The sequence below is a fragment of the Thalassophryne amazonica genome, chromosome 19 (assembly GCF_902500255.1).
Source record: "Thalassophryne amazonica chromosome 19, fThaAma1.1, whole genome shotgun sequence".
Taxonomy (NCBI): Eukaryota; Metazoa; Chordata; class Actinopteri; order Batrachoidiformes; family Batrachoididae; genus Thalassophryne; species Thalassophryne amazonica.
The window spans coordinates 65,722,900-65,741,508 of NC_047121.1; the positions used below are offsets into that span (position 1 = coordinate 65,722,900).

Here is an 18,609-nt window from a genome sequence, read left to right on the forward strand (position 1 = left end):
CTCAGCAGCTTGTCTGAGACAGACTCTCTTCACCCAAAGCAATCAAATGGATTAATGGGATTATTAGCCATCAGATGACAAGGTAAAATCTCTTAAATCATTCTGAAGTCAGTTTTAAGCAGAAATGAAGCGATAGTCAGTGACACTTTGAAGTGACGGAGGCACAGTGAATGCAGCAGCTAGCAGCTCATGTAGCTGCAGCATTCTGTTCACTTCCTCAGGCTTTTATGATGAAATAATGCTGAATTTATGTGGAAAAGATGTTGCACAAAAGCTTCAGATACCTTTTGCTGAGATAGATGATGCCTGGAGTGCAGTTTTAACTCTGAGTGCCAGCCATTTTCAAAGTTCAGAACATCCCAGTGCCAGGATTTCTTCAGCATTTGAGTGTTTTTTCAAGACCCATAGAAAATTGAGTTCTATGTCCATGTCAACAAACATACCACAAGAAAAGAGAAGAAAAGAAATTGGCTCGATGATGCATCTTTGGCGCGGGGCGTTACCATTGGAAAAGACGCGTTTTAGAGTCAATGGCATCGAGTGAGTTAAGCAGCAACGATGTGATAATCGGTGAGCTGCAGCTGATGATGCATGCCAGTGACAGGGCGGACCGATTATAGGGGGACTGTTCGGTCTGTGACACCGGGAATCAAATATTCAAGCAATGACAACCCCCCGACACAGCAACTGAGGGGTATTTTGAATGTGTAGCACTTGCAATTTAAATTTAGATGCATAAATAACATTTTGAGCCAGTGTGGCCGAAAGGGACTCAAAGTCCAATATTTGAAACGTGTTTTATAAATTACTTTGAACATATCTTATGGTTTGATTTTAAGCCTTTTACAGTTTTTAAAGCTTTTAGAACTCTAGATTGTTGCTATCACCATTTATTTATCTTAGCTCATACATTCTGTACATTTTGTAACATTGCTATAGTGTTAAGTTTTATTATATATTACTTGTTTTACTACTCTTTTATATTAGCACCAAGTACCGCAGCAATTTTCTAATGTGAACTTGTTCACTCATATGGCAATAAAACTTTTCTGATTCTGAGTTATCATGTAATAAATTATTCCACCTTCTTTATAAATTGCAGGGGAAATACTGTATATATATATATATATTTGAAGAGGTTCAGCCATAACAACATCTATCTGGGAGAATATTTAAACAAAAATGGTTGTAGTTCTACCCCAACATATTCAGTAATTCAACATTTCAATCATTACCCATGCAAACACCCAGTTCTCACCTTCTGGATATAAACCTGAACACAGTTCACGGAGCCTGCCAACACTGAAATGTTTTATATATATACACACACACACACGACAGAGTTTGATGTTATTCAGCTTCACTACTTAATGAAACATTACCCAAGCTGTGGAAAACCTGTTTGCCTCAGCACTTCACGCCTACAGGTTTTCTTGTACTCTGTCAAGCTGAACCACCTTCCCAATTTAATGAGTCAATGTATGCAGTCATGCAATATAATATGTGAACATACCAAAACAAAAATATAACTGGAATGAATACTTGGCTGCAGCTTGACTCCTCCCTCCTTTGAGCCAAGGGAAGATTCTTCTTTGTCTTTCACCATGTTTCAAGATTTAAATCACACTGATCATCTTCCAAAGTTAGTCAGTACTATGATAACATTTCAGGCTTCTTTAATATGCCCAAAACATTCTTTGTTTGCTTCACTGTTATGTTTGAGAATGTAACTTCATAATTAGCTTAAATGTTTCAAATTTCCCAACTTTGATTTTCCGCTGACCCACTCAAGGAGAAAAAAGTCCCATTAATTGTTACACTATTAAAATTTTAGGATGATTTAGTAGAGAGAGAAAAACGCCCCTTTATTCAAAAAATTTAAATTCCACTCCTTATATGGGAACCCAAGTTTTGATGGATTCAACTTCTCTACCCACATAAACAAGGATAATTGGTCTAGTATTGGACTGGAATGGCAGCACCAAGGGCTAAACAGCTATCTAACGTAAGCCTTGAGGTAAACAAAATATCACTTTGTGTCACCACTTGTGCATATTTACCAAGTAAATATAAACCTTTTTTAAATGAGTGGTTATACTTAACTGTCTTCTAGTTTGCTGCCACTGAAGTCCACAAAAGTGAATTATCAATGAAGGGCTTGTTCTCATGGTTACAATACGAATGAATCTCTCTGACAAGTGACTTGCGTTGACATATAAAGTCAGTAATGGCATTAAACCGGAAGATGAGCCCATTAAAAACAGATCGCTCAGACGTGTGTGAATGCGCGAGTGAATGAATAATGCACTTTGGGTGTCTTGAAAAGCAATCCAAGTCATTATTATTATTACTACAACCCCAGTGCATCTCAGCCATTTCAAATACAATGAAACACTCATCCCAATCCTGTATTTTTGCACTTCCTGGTTTACTCTTGAATTACTCTTTAGTCACTTTGGCTGCTCCCTTGTTTGCACGCAGGGTTGCCACAGCAAATCAGAGTTGGATCTGCATGTTCAATTGGCACAAGTTTTACGCTGGATGCCCTTCCTGATGCAACTCCACATTACATGACGGAATGTGACAGGGGTGGAGTTTGAACTGGGAACCCTCTGCACTGAAACCAAGTGCACTAACCACTTGGCCACCGACTGAATCATCTAGGTGCCCATTCATGCTAATATTTTAATATGATTAAGGCTGTAATAAATAAATAATTCAATGTATTAATCCAATTCAATGACTAAGGCTGTAATAAATAAATAAATAAATAAATAAATACACAAGTCATTTAAGTACTCATTTAACAAATTGTTTTTCCAGGTACAACCCCATACACACAAAATAAATACAACCAGAGCAACTAATACTCTTATTTCAGTGCATTTATAACAGAACCACTTGCAAATGTAAAATGTACACGTTGAAATTAACTAAAGTGATAGAATTATCTTTCTGCTAATTGCCGAGTTGAAAAATACAACGTATTAGAACACATTAGGCACTAGTGGTGGTCCATATGATCCAGTCTGCCTCGTAAGACTGCAACAAGGACACGTCAGACGATGACGTGTTGACCGACGTCAAATCAAGGTCAGAACTTACTTTACTAAACAAATGTTGCATTATTAAATCAAAGAACACGAGTCCACGGGATGAAAGACAAATTATTGAGTTTCCTGTGATTAATGCAAAAAAAAAAAAAAGCCAGGATTAATCAACACCAGCTTCCTTTTTTTTTTTTTTTAAAGTGACACACCTCTACTCATGTCCAGCAGCAACTGAATGCCCTAACATGACAGGTCTTGTCTCGGAAAATCGTAGACAAATGGACTGAGACATGAAACGACAGCTGTTTTTGGACCGATGAACACAGGAAAACAGACCCGATCTACTCTGTAGCCTAGCAAGCTAGCTCCGAGACCGAGAAACGAAAGTGTGAGCAAACATGTCGACCACAAGAGGACTCCACCACCGTGACTTGCAGAAAAATAGTTTATTTTAAAACAGCCGATATCCAGTATAGCGAACTGGTCAACGCTTTAAGCTAACGCTGTGTGTTTTGACGAGCTAGTAAAAAAAACAAAAAAAAAAAACACTTCCAGCCACCTGAAATGAGCAAAGCGCTGTTAGCTAAACTATCTGCTTACTGGACAGAACGTAAGTCCTCGGCGGTTAAAGGAGCGAGGAAAATAAGTAATATATTTGTTTTTAAATCCCCCCATTCAGGCCGCATCCAGCTGGTATCCCAGCTGCTCCATTCTTGGGCTGAGTCCTCAGGGCCGTTCCCAGGCCCAACAATTCAGCCGCGTTAAAAACGCACAGACCGTCTATTTCACCAGAAACAAACCACACATCGGATGTTCAAAACGTACCTGTAGCTATAATTCACTGTGCCTGTGGATAATGCTGAAACGGCGTTGTTACGCGTTGACTGTGGCAAACTCCAGACTTCTCAGGACCGCTCCACTTCGGCTTCTTCACTGCGATCCGTCAGGCTGTCATCATAGGGGGCGGGTGTTTTCAGTCACGGCGCACACCGGATAGTCCGGTTAATCGTTGCGAGAGCGGCAACAGCTAATAGCCCCGCCTTTTGGAGACGTCCTCCGTTCACGAATCGCACGTCTGACAAAGCAGCGAGGGGCGTGGTCAGCGCACTTCCCCATGACACGAGTACAGGGTAAAGAAAGAAAGAAAGAAAAAAAAAAAAAGTTCAAAATAATATGGAGTAAAAACATTTCAGTCATCAGAATTCTTTTACACATCTAACGTATTACAACTGTATTTCTATATGGATTTCAGAATCCCAGAACGTGTTGTTACTGTTTTTAAACTGCACAAGAGTCACACACACAAAAAATGCAACTTCTCTATAAATAATAATCAGCAGATGTTTTTGCTCCCCCTTATTAGCATTACGAATATTTATTCATCAGTCATTGTTTTTTGTGTCACTGGATGCTGATTGCCCTGCGGCTTGCACTTCTGCCACATATTGCTTCTTCAGGCCCTTCAGATACATCCGCAGGCTGTCCGGGTCCAGTCTGGAGTTCCTGGCAGTCTGCAAGAGGCGGGTTGCCAAGTGGTACTCAGCTCTCTGTCTCAGGGTTTCCGGATCACTGTTGTGTTTGGCCTGAAACAATAATAAAGAGCATCTTAGATTTACTAATCTGAGGCTTTTTCTTATATATATATATATATATATATATATATATATATATATATATATATATATATATACACACACATACATACAGGCACATCTCATTTTTTTTTAACAAATGGACAAAGCAAAGCATACCAAAAGCTGCTGGCCAACTTTTGAGGCAAGTGCCTTTGCTTCTTCAGTGATACTTGGAGGAAGTGCAGTCATTTCAGCTGCCCTCAGACCTTAAATACACACCAGAGTCATGTCAACATTTTCCATGAAAAACTGCAACCAGATGGAGTTCCTCAGCTCCTCTGTACCATAATGTCTGTCCTCAGAGCATCCTCGACTTAACACGTGTGTATACACCACACTCTCAGCATTCGTCTCACCGTTCCGTGTGTGCTGAACCTGCATGTGCTGGTTCTCCACGTTAGGATAAAGATTTTCCAGTTGGCACAGCTCAAGAAAGTGTGTGGCAAAGAGAGTGAAAGCCTGAGATAGAAGAAGGAAAAGCCTTTAGCACAGAACCGTGTTATTTACTTTACTGCTTGAGTGTTGACCTAAGAGGTGTACCAGAACAGAAGTCAGACATATCTGGTTTTCATTTTAGAGGAGGAGCAGCAGTGCAGGACTGCATCAGTGCTTTTTTTTTTTTACCTTAAGCCTAAGGAGGAACTCACAAACCGAATGGCAGATGCCAATGCCCTCTTCAGCACTGGTACCGCGCCCCAACTCATCTATGATGATGAGGGACCGATCACTTACATTGTGGATTATGTAGGAGATCTTTGGGGAAGAAATACACAGTTAATTATAACTGAATGATACTTTTAATCACATCAGGTTAACAATATGAAACAGAGATCAAAGCCCCCAACAATGTATCCCCCCCCCCCATCAGATCCACCTGAATCTGTTGATCCAGATTATTTCACACAGACAGTATTCATGTTTTTAGTCATGAAGATATGATGCAAAATTATGGAAGTAATTCTGTGCCATCAGAGTTTGAATTTGAATTTGCAAGGTTGAATTTATTTAGCATCAAAATATTCAGCCTAAAAAACTTCAACCTAAAAAAAAAAGTTCAACCAAAAAAAAAAAATTCAACCTCAAAAATTAAACCTCAAGAAATTAAACCTAAAAAAAAAAAATTCAGCTTCAAAAAATAGAAAAGCAGGGAGAAGCAGTTGATCCCTGTCTCAATCATCCAACGTCACAGATTTACTTCCATAAACGTTGGATGAATGAGACAAGGATCGATTGATTCTCACTGCTTTCTATTTTTTTTAGGTTAAATGTTTTCAATTTATTTATTTATTTATTTTGAGGTTGAATTTTTTTTTTTGTTGGTTTTTTTTTTTGGTTTTGTTTTTAGGTTGAAGTTTTTGAAGCTGAATATGTTGATGCTAAACAAATTCAACCTTAAAAATTCAAATTCATACTCTGGTGGCACAAATTTGCTTCCATACAAAATAGTCCATTAAAAGTTCTAAAATCTAGAAGGTAATATGGATCTGGTTCATATCAAAGAGTTGAGCCACAGTCGCATCCTGCATTGTGTTAGTTTTTCAGTTAAATCAAGGCAGGTCAGAGGAGCTGTCCAAACTTTGCTTCATCTGCTCATGGTACTGACTCAGAACCAGCTTTATTGGACAAGTATGTATGCACATACAGGGACTGTGACTCTGGTTTAGCTCTTGTAGTACTTATGTGGTAAACATTAATTACATTGTTTGGTGGCTGACCCAAACAAGGCGATGATGGACCATAAAATAAATAAATAAAATCTAGATCTGATCCATCCCTGCTCTCACTGACATCAGAAGAGAATCTTTACTTTTCACTTGCAGTGTGAAAGTAAACTAAAACATGTAAGCTGCCCCATGAAAACACACAACACACAACACACAGACACACACACACACACCTCCTTCATTTCCAGCATGAAGGTGGATGAGTTTGTTTCAAAATCGTCATCCACACCAATTCTGGTGAAAATCTGATCAGCAACACGGAATGAGGCATACTCAGCAGGGACAAAAGAGCCTGAAATAATAATGCAGGGAGAGCAAATTAAACCATGGCACTGTGCAGCTTTCACGTCACATGAGAGGATGAAGGTTTGCTGCTGACCTATTTGGGCCATGATCTGACACAGCGCCACCTGTTTGAGGTACGTGGATTTGCCACTCATGTTGGGCCCAGTGATTATGACGAAGTTGCTTCCTTCGGAGATGTAGCTGTTATTGGAAACAGGCTGCTGTCCAGCCATTCGCTCCAGAATGGGATGACGACCCTGCTTAATGGCCAGTGTGTCTGTGAACTCTGGACGCACTGGAAACACAGTGAAATTAAAGAAATCAATGTTTTATTTGTATTAGTGTGTTATTAAATACAAAGATCATTTTCTATAGTGATAAGTTATCACAACATAATGTTTAAGTTTACATGTGTGTAGGACTTGTATGAGAAGCTTATGCAAATGCGTAGGAGTGCACACAAACATATGTGTATGTGTTAAAATCTCAGCATTTCACACATAATATCCATACGTAATGATGAGTGGTACACCACTACAACCATCATAGCAACCTTAGAGAAGAGAAAGATGTGTTTGTCTTGGTCACAATCATGGTGCAAATTAAATTTTTTTCTTGTTACATGAATTACACAATTGCATTTAATGGCACATATGTTAAGTTTCTTTTGGTTTTTGCAGGGCTTACCAAGTTCTTGATATGCTGAAAATTTCAAGTGAAACGGTCAAACATTTTTGATTTTTTTTCCAAGAGATTTTTAAAGTTCCAATAAACCAATTTTTTTGTGTTACAAATATGCACATTAAATAATCTTACATATAATATAATCAATGAGAAGACAATATATATATATGTCTATTATATTACTCTTTTTTACTTTTCTAATGGGATAATGTGTTCTATTTCAGATGACAGCCTCCAATGATGAACTATATACCATTACATGTCAACACTGCTGGGCACTGATTTATACCTTTGTTATACTTTTTCATAAACTCCACCCATCTTTAACTTTTAATGGAAATTAATAAATAGGTCTGGTTGATGTTATTATGCATTCAAGTTTATATGATTACCATATCATTTACTGTTAAGATCAAAGTTGACGGAGATCTGTCATATTAATTTCAGTATTCACCCAGATGCATTTATTATTATGATGTCAAAAATATTAGTCCCTTCTGTGCCCGTGTGTTTCTTGTATTAATGATAGTGACAGAATATTCTAATACATATTCTAGCTATGTTTAGACATAGTTATGAGATAATAATTGATATTTGTTTATGTTGATCTTCTGCCAGAAGTGAGCATATGAATAAAATTGACCCATTTGTACGTTTTTGTCTGATCTGTACCCCACAGTGAGACACAAATTCATTGCAGATTCATATATATATATAGATATATATATATATATATATATATATACAGATATATATATATATGTTTGCATCATTAAGAATATGTAGTTTTCTTATTTCCAAAGATGATCATTCAGTATACTGTTCCCCATTTTCAATGGGCTGATGTGCCAAATGGAGTTGCATTAGAATTACGCATAATTATTATGATCTAATGCATTTAGAATACATATACATGCATGTACATTTAGAATTTGTTCTAGAATTTGCAAATGATTAATTTTTTAAAGTATAGAAAATGATACTGGACTTTAAAAATACAAGAGACATCAGTCAAGGTATCTTCGTGAGGGGGTACGAACGGTACGAACGGGACAGTCATATGAATACGCCTCTGATCAGCCTCTTGCAAGAATACTACACAGCGCGGATACCCCCCAACAATCTTCATTTCATTTGTTGGAAGCATCATACCTTCAGAAAATAGAAACCTGCACAGGATAGAATGAAGTTAAGTTTCTGTACAGTTGCAAATGAAAGTGCACCCTGATTATGGCCAGAAGGCAGATGCTGCTCTACTGGAGGTGTGCGCTTGCTCCTGTGAAAGGGGAGATTTGCCTTGGTAAATACTGTGCACACTTATGTAACAAAGGTAACCAGAGTACAAGCTGGCTGAGACAGAAGCAGAGAGGCGGTCAGCACGTGTCTGTGCAGAGACGCTTTCAGACAGCTGAGGGCCACTGCTCACTGCCGACGTGGCCGGCAGAGCAGTTTCTGGCTGTCCTGTGTGACAGTGACAGGCTGCTGCCTTCTATACCAACTGAAATCACTCAGAATAAAAAAGGCCAGGTTACTTGGAGTCTGTTTCCAAGTCTGATTTCTAGGTGAACGTGAACAGTAATTTTTACTCACCGTAGTCTGAGACGGTGCACGCACTGGCAAGTGACAGTAACATGTCGAGCATGGACACAGCATCAGAGAGTTTGTACAGGCAGTGGATGTGGCCGTGAACGGTGCCTAACAGCTGACATATCACCCTGCATGGAGACAGGATTAGAGAGGGTGAAGATCAAAGCAAACATTTCAGATGGAAACACTACCCTCTAGTGGACAAACAGCAAACCTAAACAAGAACTGAGTTGTACATAAAGCAGTTTAAAAATGAAACAAAGTCAAAATTGCAAAATGAAAAGCAAATTGTCCTTTTAAATAAATACCCGATTAAAAGCTGCAAACTTAAATCAATTGGTCAGTTATCTTGCTTTCTGAACTACACTTTCGAATGAAATTTTAAATAACAGTGCGCGTGCACTGTTATTTAAAATTTCCCCCACCCTACCTATTTTTAAATCTCGTCTTAAAACTTATTTTTATTCATTGGCTTTTAACTCAGTGTGAGGTTGTGTGGCCTCTGTTCTTGTGTGATCTCTGTTTTTTGTTTGTCTTTTTGTGTCACGTCTGGTTTTGTGCAGCACTCATAAACTTTTCTGTTTTTTGAAATGTGCTATATAAATAAAGTGGATTGGATATGGAAAAAGTTTTTTCTGAAATTTTTGCAAATTTATTAAAAATAAAACCCTCTGCTCAATACTTTGTTGATGCACCTTTGACAGCAATTACAGCCTCAAGTCTTCTTGAATATGATGCTACAAGCTTGGTGCACCTATCTTTGGGCAGTTTTGTCTATTCCTCTTTGCAGCACCTCTCAAGCTCCATCAGGTTGGATGGGGAACGCTGGTGCACAGCCATTTTCAGATCTCTCCAATGATGTTCAATGGGATTCAGGTCTGGACTCTGGCTGGGCCACTCTAGGACATTCACAGAGTTGTCCTGAAGCCACTCCTTTGATATCTTGGCTGTGTTCTTAGGGTTATCGTCCTGCTGAAAGATGAACCGTCACCCCAGTCTGAGGTCAAGAGTGCTCTGGAGCAGGTTTTCATCCAGGACGTCTCTGTACATTATTACAGTTCCTGCTGCTGAAAAACATCCCCGCAGCATGATGCTGCCACCACCATGCTTCACTGTAGGGATGAAGCCTGGTTTCCTCCAAACATGGCGACTGGCATTTACACAAAAGTGTTCAATCTTTGCCTCATCAGACCAAGGAATTTTGTTTCTCATGATCTGAGAGTCCTTCAGGTACCTTTTGGCAAACTCCAGACGGGCTGCCATGAGGTCTACAGACAATTCCTTAGACTTCATGCTTGGTTTGTGCTCTGACATGCACTGTCAGCTGTGGGACCTAATATGTAGACATTGAGTGTGCCTTTCCAAATCATGACTAAATTAACTGAATTTACCCCAGGTGGACTCCAATTAAGCTGTAGAAACATCTTAAGGATGATCAGTGGAAACAAGATGCACCTGAGCTCGATTTTGAGCTTCATGGTAAAGGTTGTGAAAACATACGTACACGTAATGTCTTAGTTTTTCAATTTTTAATAAATTAGCAAAAAAAAAAAAAAAAAAAAAATTCACATTGTTATTATGGGGTACTGTGTGTAGAATTTTGAGGAAAAAAAAAATGTCATCCATTTTCATCCATTTTGGAATAAGACTAACATAATTGTAATCTGTGTTGAAGGTCTACTCACACATAGGACCTATGAAAAATCTCCCTCAGAGCCTCATCACAGCGATCGTTCATTTTCATCAAGTCTGCAGTTGTGAAGCCATAGTTGTTCTTGTTTTTAGTTACCTGAAGAGGCAGATAAAGAGGACATATATATTGTTTATTTATTCATTTTTTATTTAGTTACCAAAGGGGTAATGTGAAAACAATAAAGTTAAAAAACATTCCATGCCGTCATCCATCTATCAAGCATGAGATCAACAGACAGATCAGTTCCATGCGTGATCAGTTCCATGTGTTCCATGTGTGGTAGACCAACCTGCAGATGGTCTACCAGACTGTCATGGTGAAGAAAGAGCTGAGCCAGAAGGTGAGAGGCTCTTGATTGACCAGTTGATTTATGCTCCTATCCTCACCTATGGTCATGAGCTTTAGATAATGACCAAAAGAACAAGGTCACAGATACAAGCGGCAGAAATGAGGTTCCTCCATCAACTAATGAGCTTACATTCAGGGACAGGGTGAGAAGGTCGAATATCTGGGAGGGAGTCAGAGTAGACCTTCTGCTTCTTTGCACTGAAAGGCATCTGGTGAGAATGCTCCCCTTGTCTCCCTAGGGAGGTCTTCCAGGCATGTCCAACTGGCAGAGGCCCTGGGGAAGACCCAGAACATGCTGGAGGAATTATATTGCCCAACTGGCTCAAGAACACCTCAGGATTCCTCAGAAAGAGTTAAAGGACTTGGATAAAGATAGGGAAGTGTGGGATGAGCTGCTTTGTCTGACGCCACCACAACCCAGACAAGCAACAAAAAAAAAGAAAGAATGAATGAATGAAATGAAGAAAGAAAATTATTCATAAATATGAACACATTTTCCCATTCAACTGAATGGGTGTCCAAACTTTTGACTGGTAACGTAAATCCAGCCAAATACTTTAAACTGTTTCCTTCGGTCAAGCAAGCAGTATACATTTATTATTTTGTATTTTGTACTATCCCTTTGTCTGTCAGTTTTCAATCTAATTTTCCAAACCATACCTTGATGAACTCTGAAGGAAGTTTCCCTTCAGGAAGAATGATTCCGTCAAGTTTCATCTGGATAAAGAAACCCCGAGCTGTGCTGAAGCTGGTCCGCATTGGCAAGCTGTATTTCTCACCCATCTGGTTAACTAACTCTGCGCAGAACAAAGCAGTTCAATAGCCCATGTGGTATATAGAGTTTATTGAAGAGAGAAAAAAACCCCAAACATCCAGCAATAATACCTGAAATGTCATCTACTATTTCTGTGTACGCTCTCCGGGCAATGTCGAGGAATTCGTCGATGTTGGGACGCACAGCGTAACACTTCTGTGTGCGCATGTTGAGGCTTCCCTTCAGATAAGCAGTGTCATCATTAATTACAGTCTTGATCTGCTCTAGGATCATGTCAAACCTGAAGATGGGCACACACAGATACGGTACATGAACCTTTTATGTTTTGTCAGGGTCTTGATACCTAATGCGTTCAGATTTTGGATTTTCCACCTCAGCAGAAGGTGTCATCAAATACTTGTATTCATCATTAAAACGAACACTAAACTTTGATCCTTGTCCTAATGCTTAAAAAGCAATGAAAGTAAAATGAAGGACAATGCATTGTGAATTTCACAAAAAGTCAGTTCTCTATTTGAATTTTTATTAACCTACCTAGAAGGGTGCCAGTGATGCAAAGAGGACTCTATATTCTGGTCTGTTTCCTGTTTCTTCAGCTTGGTAAAAACTTTGTAAAAACCTTGTAACTGTTAGCATGGCCTAAACAGTGGTTCACCCCTCCGAGTCTGGTCTGCTTGAGGTTTCTTCCTCAACATCATCAGAGGGAGTTTTTTCCCTTACCACAGTCACCTTCTGTGCTTACTCTAGGGGTTGGTAAGGTTAGAGCTTACTAGTGTGAAGTGCCCTGAGGCAGCTTTGTTGTGATTTGGCCCTGTATAAATAAAAATAATTGAACTTAAACTGAATTGAAATTAAATGATTCTTTACCTGTTGTCTTCCAGTGATGTGCTATATGCCTTGAGCAGAGCTGTGCTGCAGTTCTTCAATACCAACTATTTATCAAGCATAATGTTAAAGTGAGTTTGCACATGAACATCACATTTTAACAAAAGATCTATGTATATAATGATTCACATCAAACAAAGATTGTTTTCTCAACTCAATTCTTGTAATAAAGACACACATACTCTTAAACGTGGGACAGAATCCAGTGTGTGTTTCAGCTGAATTACATGTGTAATCTTTGCTTCTGCAACCTGAACCTACACAAATACAGTAACAGTATTTAAAGAGGCATAAAAGCACAACATTAATAAAAATCTATATATTATGAGCACAAACTTTGGCATTCAATTTCTTAGTAACAAAATGATGTACCGTTTCCTGCTTTTGGATTTGAACAAGAACAGAAAGCAGCTGGTCGATATCCAGAAAATGAGCTATGGCTATGGAGCAACAGAGAGCAAATAATTATAGTTAATATTTTGAAAAGGCTGGAATCAACAGTGTGCAGATATTCAGCGTAATCAGACATAATTCAGTTTGCTGCTGACCATTCTTCAAGCCAAAGAACAGCTCCTCATCCTGCAGCAACTCTTGAATGGAGTCCAACCGTATGTCGATGGTGTCCACGTCAAGCAGCGGCTCCAAAATGTTGGACCGCAACCGTCGAGCACCACCAGGTGTTTTAGTGTAGTTAAGCACCCCTAAAAGAGTGTAATCGCTTCTGTGTATGAACACACACACACACACACACACACACACACACACACACACACACACACAAGCCAAAATGAAATTATTCTTATTTTAAAGACAAGCAGACTGTATGGTTGGTTAGGGATTGTTGGACAATTACCTGTGATCCCTGTTATTGGTAACCAACTCTAAGTTAGTAGCAGATGCTGAGTCGATCATGGCCGTCTGTTCACTCCCTTTAAAGCTCACTTTGAGAGATTTGGCAGCGTAGACAGTGTTCTGGATGAACTCTAAATATTTCAGCAAAGCAGCTGCGGCTGCTAGGCAATAATACCTGAACAAATTGAACAGTTTGTATTAAATATCCTCAAACAGCATTTTAAAAATTAATAAACCAGCCACCAACTATTTTTTATGTGAAAATGTTGTGGCATAATGGTGTCCAGTGCAGAAAATGAAATAACATTCCCTCTGTGTGTGTTGTAATCAGAGCTTTTCTATTCACTGCTTTCATAGCTGGACTGGCCGCATGTGCACACTTTGTGCATGTGGGTCCTGCCCTATGAAACGGTTGCCCTTCCTCCTTATAGCGATGGTAGTGACCGCCTACATAGTGCTGAGCATGCAGGATGGCGGACAGCAGCAACTTCAAAGAAATTCCTCCCACCAGAGACCACAGGCTGAAAAGGCCTCTGACCAAGAACCTGGTCAGATTAGAATCAACACAGACTGGGCTTTTCCCATGCAGACAGTCATTTAAGCAGCTAAAAGGCTCAAACCTGACTTGGAAATGACATCACTGAAGGGAAGCTGGTGTTTTGGGCCGAGATGCTGGTGATTCAGTGCAACATCTAGTGGCACTAAATAATTTAGCATCTTTAGTAAATATATAAGGAGTATACCATTTCTTTAGACATGCTAAGGAGAAAATGATGTATGAGAGTGCATACTTAAATGAGAGTAACAATGGTCAACCACCACTATCTCCACCAACTGACAGGAGGGTTGTCAGAATTCTTCTCTTCTCTGTCAAAACTTTGATATCACAATTCTATAAAATGAAATTTTAAAAAAGAAAAACCTATACTGCAAAATTAAATAAATTAGAGAAAGTTTTAACTCCCAGAATCACCATCCCATAAATTCTCATGCAATCTGCAAACCATTGTTTTGTGTCTGCAAACATACAAGATACAAGATAAGTTCCACCCTCCTCTGTCCAATGGCAGAGTTAAGGTGCACTGACACGACGCCAGAGGTGCACCGGTGTGTGCTATTGCGCACAGGGAATTTTGAAATGTTCAAAAAATCTTTCACGCACAAATGTCGTGCTATGTGGGGCAATCTAATCTCCAACACTACGTGCAGCTCGTCGACTGGAGTAAAGAAAAAAAATGAAAAGAGCGAGTGGTGGCGTCAGCGGATCGCATCAGAGCACAGCTCGTCTGAAGGATTATAACAAGAAGTTAAATCAGTTATAAACATACTTTAACAGCTGCAGACAAGAAGAAAAGAGCACGCAACTGTTTTATCAAGCCATGACAATGTAAACAAGACAAATAATTACCATTTTAGACAGCTCAAAATGCTTTCTGCAGCTTGTTAGACGCACGCGAATGGCTTCGGCTGCAGCCTCCTCTGTGATTCAGGAAGTGATGAGAGCTGTTTTCAATGGCCAATTTGCAGAAAAAAAATGATTAATCTGCCACTAAATAATTATTTTATGTACACAGCATCCAGCGCAGAGCATGTGGCAGCCAGCAGAACAAAGAACGGCGTCCAGCTGTGAACACAGTGGGTGGGATCGTCACAACACAGTTCATGCTATTGCGTGAGTCTCAGGCATGCTCGTGTCAGTGCACCTTTAGGAGTGAAGGAGTTACAACAGAATACTCTATGGCATACTTAGCTTGTACTTCCATGAGGACGGTGCTGAATTCTGCTGCACACAGCTGCTGAATGTATTCTAGTCCTTTCTTCTCATTGAAATACTTCCTTTGGATTGCAGTAAAAGCCACTGCCTGTGGGGGAAAACAAACCTCAAAAGCCACAAGAACAGGTAACAAAGTTATACTGTCCTTTGACTGCAAGGTACTGTCATCAGTTTGTTAGTTCTCTGATACAACAACGATGGAATAAAGTAAATGAATGAAGATGAATTCTGACATAATTTCTAGTTTACACTGTACTGCCTAAACATAAGATAATTGAATTGAAAATAATCAATAAACAAAATAAGAGCAATACTCATGGCAACAAAAAGCCCTAATCTACCTGCATGTTTGCATGTTTCACCTCAGGGAACTTTGGTAGCTGCTGTCCTTGTGCACTCTGAAAGGTTGGCATTAAACCATTAGAGCCAGAAATCCGTTCACTCCTCCCTCCATATTACTACAGCATTGTGTACCAGGTGCCAACCACTTTAAAGTGAAAGACAGGTGCCTCTCTGATTGGTTAACATAATGTGTGGACCACAACACACCCATGCCTAAAGAACATGGCAAATCTAACCCTTTTGTACCCAGTGCTTGGTACTAATATTTCCTTCCACTTAAACACCAAAGTGCGGTCAGACAAGCCTGAAGTAGACTTATAACCCTCTGCACAACTTGGTTTTGGATCAGCCATCAAAATAAGGCCCCTAAACATCAGTGCAGTACCTAGTTTATTTTGGTAGAATGGCACAAAAAAGAGTAACTGACAATCTTTAGCAAAGAACTCTCACATATATTATCCCTGAGTCTTGTTGATTATTTGAAGAACATAAAATTGCAGTCACTTTTCTTGGAAGTCCTAAATAAATACGTGATGACAGCGGATAACATTTGACAGACGTGCTTATTCCCACACAAAGTATGTAAATTGAACCCTACAACCTAAAACCTGTTTTCATTTTCTGTTGGCAGCAGAATGTGTTTACGACATTGTAAACATCAGTGGTGTCAATTTTTCTTAAATCTTGTAGGCATCATAAAAACAAAGCCTTTTTTTTTTACAGGCAATCTGCTAACACAGTTACAAAACTGAAACAGTGTTACCCAATGTAATAAACTAATTACCCAACGTAATAAACTAAACTTACGCAGTGAGTCTATTGTATCTTTTACTCATGACACCCATCAGAACCGATACCTGAAAGTTCTCTGTGATGAGTTTGAAGAGCTTTGTTCCTTTCCCTTTCTCACTGGCTGTATCTGGCATCAGTATTTCCAGTGGCATCAAGATATGAAGCTTGGTTATAACCTTCAGAAGATTAAAGTGTTGAATTCTCTGTATTTCAGGCTGTGTTGTGAACGTTATTGTCATATTTATAGCCTTTAGCTTTTCAGTATGTTGTTACCTTTGCATATGTCCCAGTGTCTGCAAACTGAGAAAGTACAAGCTCTGGATATTTCAAATTGAGACTGGCCATACCAATTTCTCCCCTGGCCAACCCGCGCCCCTCTACCACTGCCACAACCACGGAGGCTCCAGAAGTCATGTTCACAGATGAGGAACTCGTTCCTTCAAAAGCACAGAAGCCAGAATATGAAACTCTGCCTGGAATGGACTGCTGCACTTTGCTCTAACGACTGTTAAAGCATGGAGTACACACCTGTGTGGTCAGTCAGGGGTGTCCGTGCAGGACATACACCTGTGGCCACAGCAGATCCTGGGGTCCTTCTGTGGCTCGGTGTCCCTCCAACACTGGGGAAGGAAGAACTGCCTGAAGTAGTTTGAAGGAGTGATGTATCTGTCCTGCCTACCCTGAAACTGTGGTGGAAGAGACCTGGAAGGAAAGACAAAGAGCAGGTTGGCGTTTGTAACCCATAGAGACACAGCTGCGCAGTATGAGTTAATTTTGAGTGAGTTAACTACCGAGAGGCTGACTGCTATAGTCTAGTGACTAAACAATAGCTCTAATTAGCACCTATTGTGCTCCAGTTATACTAGAGCACAACAGCTATATAGCAGTCAGCCTCTCGGTAGGTGGGGTCTGGTTAGGTTAAAAAAACTCCAGCTTTTGTTGGCTTCTGGTTTATTCTTCTCTACAAGAGTCAAGACAGAAGTCAGACTACCAGAGCAAGAATTTTAGCTGAGGAAGCTTCTGTGATTTGAAGCGAAATGTCCTCACGTCAAGCAACCCAGTCCAGTCAAAGATTCAAGCTTCTCTACTATGGAAACCACCTGGACAACTGAGAGCCTACACAGAAACAATACCCCATCCTCTTTTTTTTTTTTTGTCCAAAAGTTTGTCCAAATTTTTTTTTTTTTTTGTACACAATCTTGGGTTTATAACAAATAATGGCTAAAATTTCAAACTCAAAATACAGGAGATTGTTTCTGATAAATAAATGGCGTGCTTGGATAACTATGAACAAGGGCCACCCAGAAGAGTATTTCTGGCTACGCCCCTGCTAAAACAGACCTTCCGCTGCGATGTTAGCTAAAAGCTGCTGCACTTGATTTGACTGATTTGATGAATATGCTGAGGTAACTCACCGGCGGTAGCTGGTGGCAGTGCCGGCCCGCTGCCGGAGCTCGTACTGGCCTCAAAAAAACAGTGAAAGGATGAAGCGGACGAAGCTGAAACGGGACCGAACGAGGTCGTCGTTTCATTTTGTCCCCGTCTGTCCGTCCACGTCTGCCCACTGTCAGACACTTCTCTACCTGTTGTCGCTTCCTCCGTGCTGCTACGAAACATTTTAATAACGGCAAAACTATTTTAATAACTATAAAAAGCACATTAAGTAATTTATGTCGCCAAATTTAAGCGAAGACCAACAAAATAGGTAGCGCGCGAACAATGACCTATGACCTTCCTCGTGCTGCTACGTCAGTAGCAAAAAGTTGATTTATATGAATTATTTGTGATCTTCATTCTGTACTGTGTGTCTATTTTATTTATGTATATAATTACCTATCTTAACTGTTGCGTTATACATTATTTTCATTCGTTAATTCACCTTTGTTGTAACATACTGCTACCAATAGTAATCTATACAGCACTTTTAATGTACATAAAGTGCTGCGCAACGTACAATACAATAAAAAGGACAACAAAGTACCAAAAACAGATTACATTGATTAATAATAAAATAGGAAATACATAACGTACAAATTTAAAAATATGAAGCTTTTTAAAAATACCGACCGTTTCAAATTGTAAATTGGCAATTGAAACCAGAAAAGTCAACACACATGTAAATGTCATGTTAATAAAGCCTACTGAATGAGATTGTTCATGTTTTTATGATTCTGTTGTGTGCGG

At 39.5% G+C, this 18,609-nt stretch overlaps 2 protein-coding genes across 6 annotated transcripts in view; both read right to left on the reverse strand.

Annotated features, from left to right (window-relative positions):
- ktn1 (kinectin 1) overlaps positions 1-4,024 on the reverse strand; it is a 41,143-nt gene extending 37,119 nt beyond the window's left edge. For 2 of the 3 annotated variants that reach the window (XM_034160056.1, XM_034160053.1), the window contains exon 1: positions 3,876-4,023. The gene's annotated coding sequence lies outside the window, so the exon portion shown is untranslated. Of the gene's footprint in view, positions 1-3,875 lie in introns of all 3 variants that reach the window. The other variant, XM_034160054.1, reaches the window with a different exon arrangement.
- A 143-nt stretch (positions 4,025-4,167) lies between these two features.
- On the reverse strand, positions 4,168-18,122 carry msh4 (mutS homolog 4). 3 transcript variants are annotated; one of them, XM_034160058.1, is made up of 20 exons: positions 17,841-18,122; positions 16,993-17,127; positions 16,699-16,862; positions 16,491-16,601; positions 15,264-15,379; positions 13,519-13,692; positions 13,214-13,386; positions 13,038-13,105; positions 12,848-12,922; positions 12,648-12,712; positions 11,891-12,060; positions 11,666-11,802; positions 10,650-10,753; positions 8,968-9,092; positions 6,788-6,988; positions 6,582-6,700; positions 5,309-5,437; positions 4,969-5,143; positions 4,802-4,890; positions 4,168-4,633 (listed from the first exon to the last, which is right to left on the reverse strand). In XM_034160058.1, the coding sequence occupies exons 1-20, from the start codon at positions 18,040-18,042 to the stop codon at positions 4,433-4,435; spliced, it is 2,733 nt and encodes a 910-aa protein (XP_034015949.1). In that variant the 5' UTR covers positions 18,043-18,122; the 3' UTR covers positions 4,168-4,432. The 3 variants fall into 3 exon arrangements, with proteins under 3 accessions (XP_034015949.1, XP_034015950.1, XP_034015948.1); XM_034160059.1 differs by having other exon boundaries at positions 5,041-5,143; positions 16,954-17,127; XM_034160057.1 differs by having other exon boundaries at positions 16,954-17,127.
- Between the last annotated feature and the right edge of the window lie 487 nt (positions 18,123-18,609).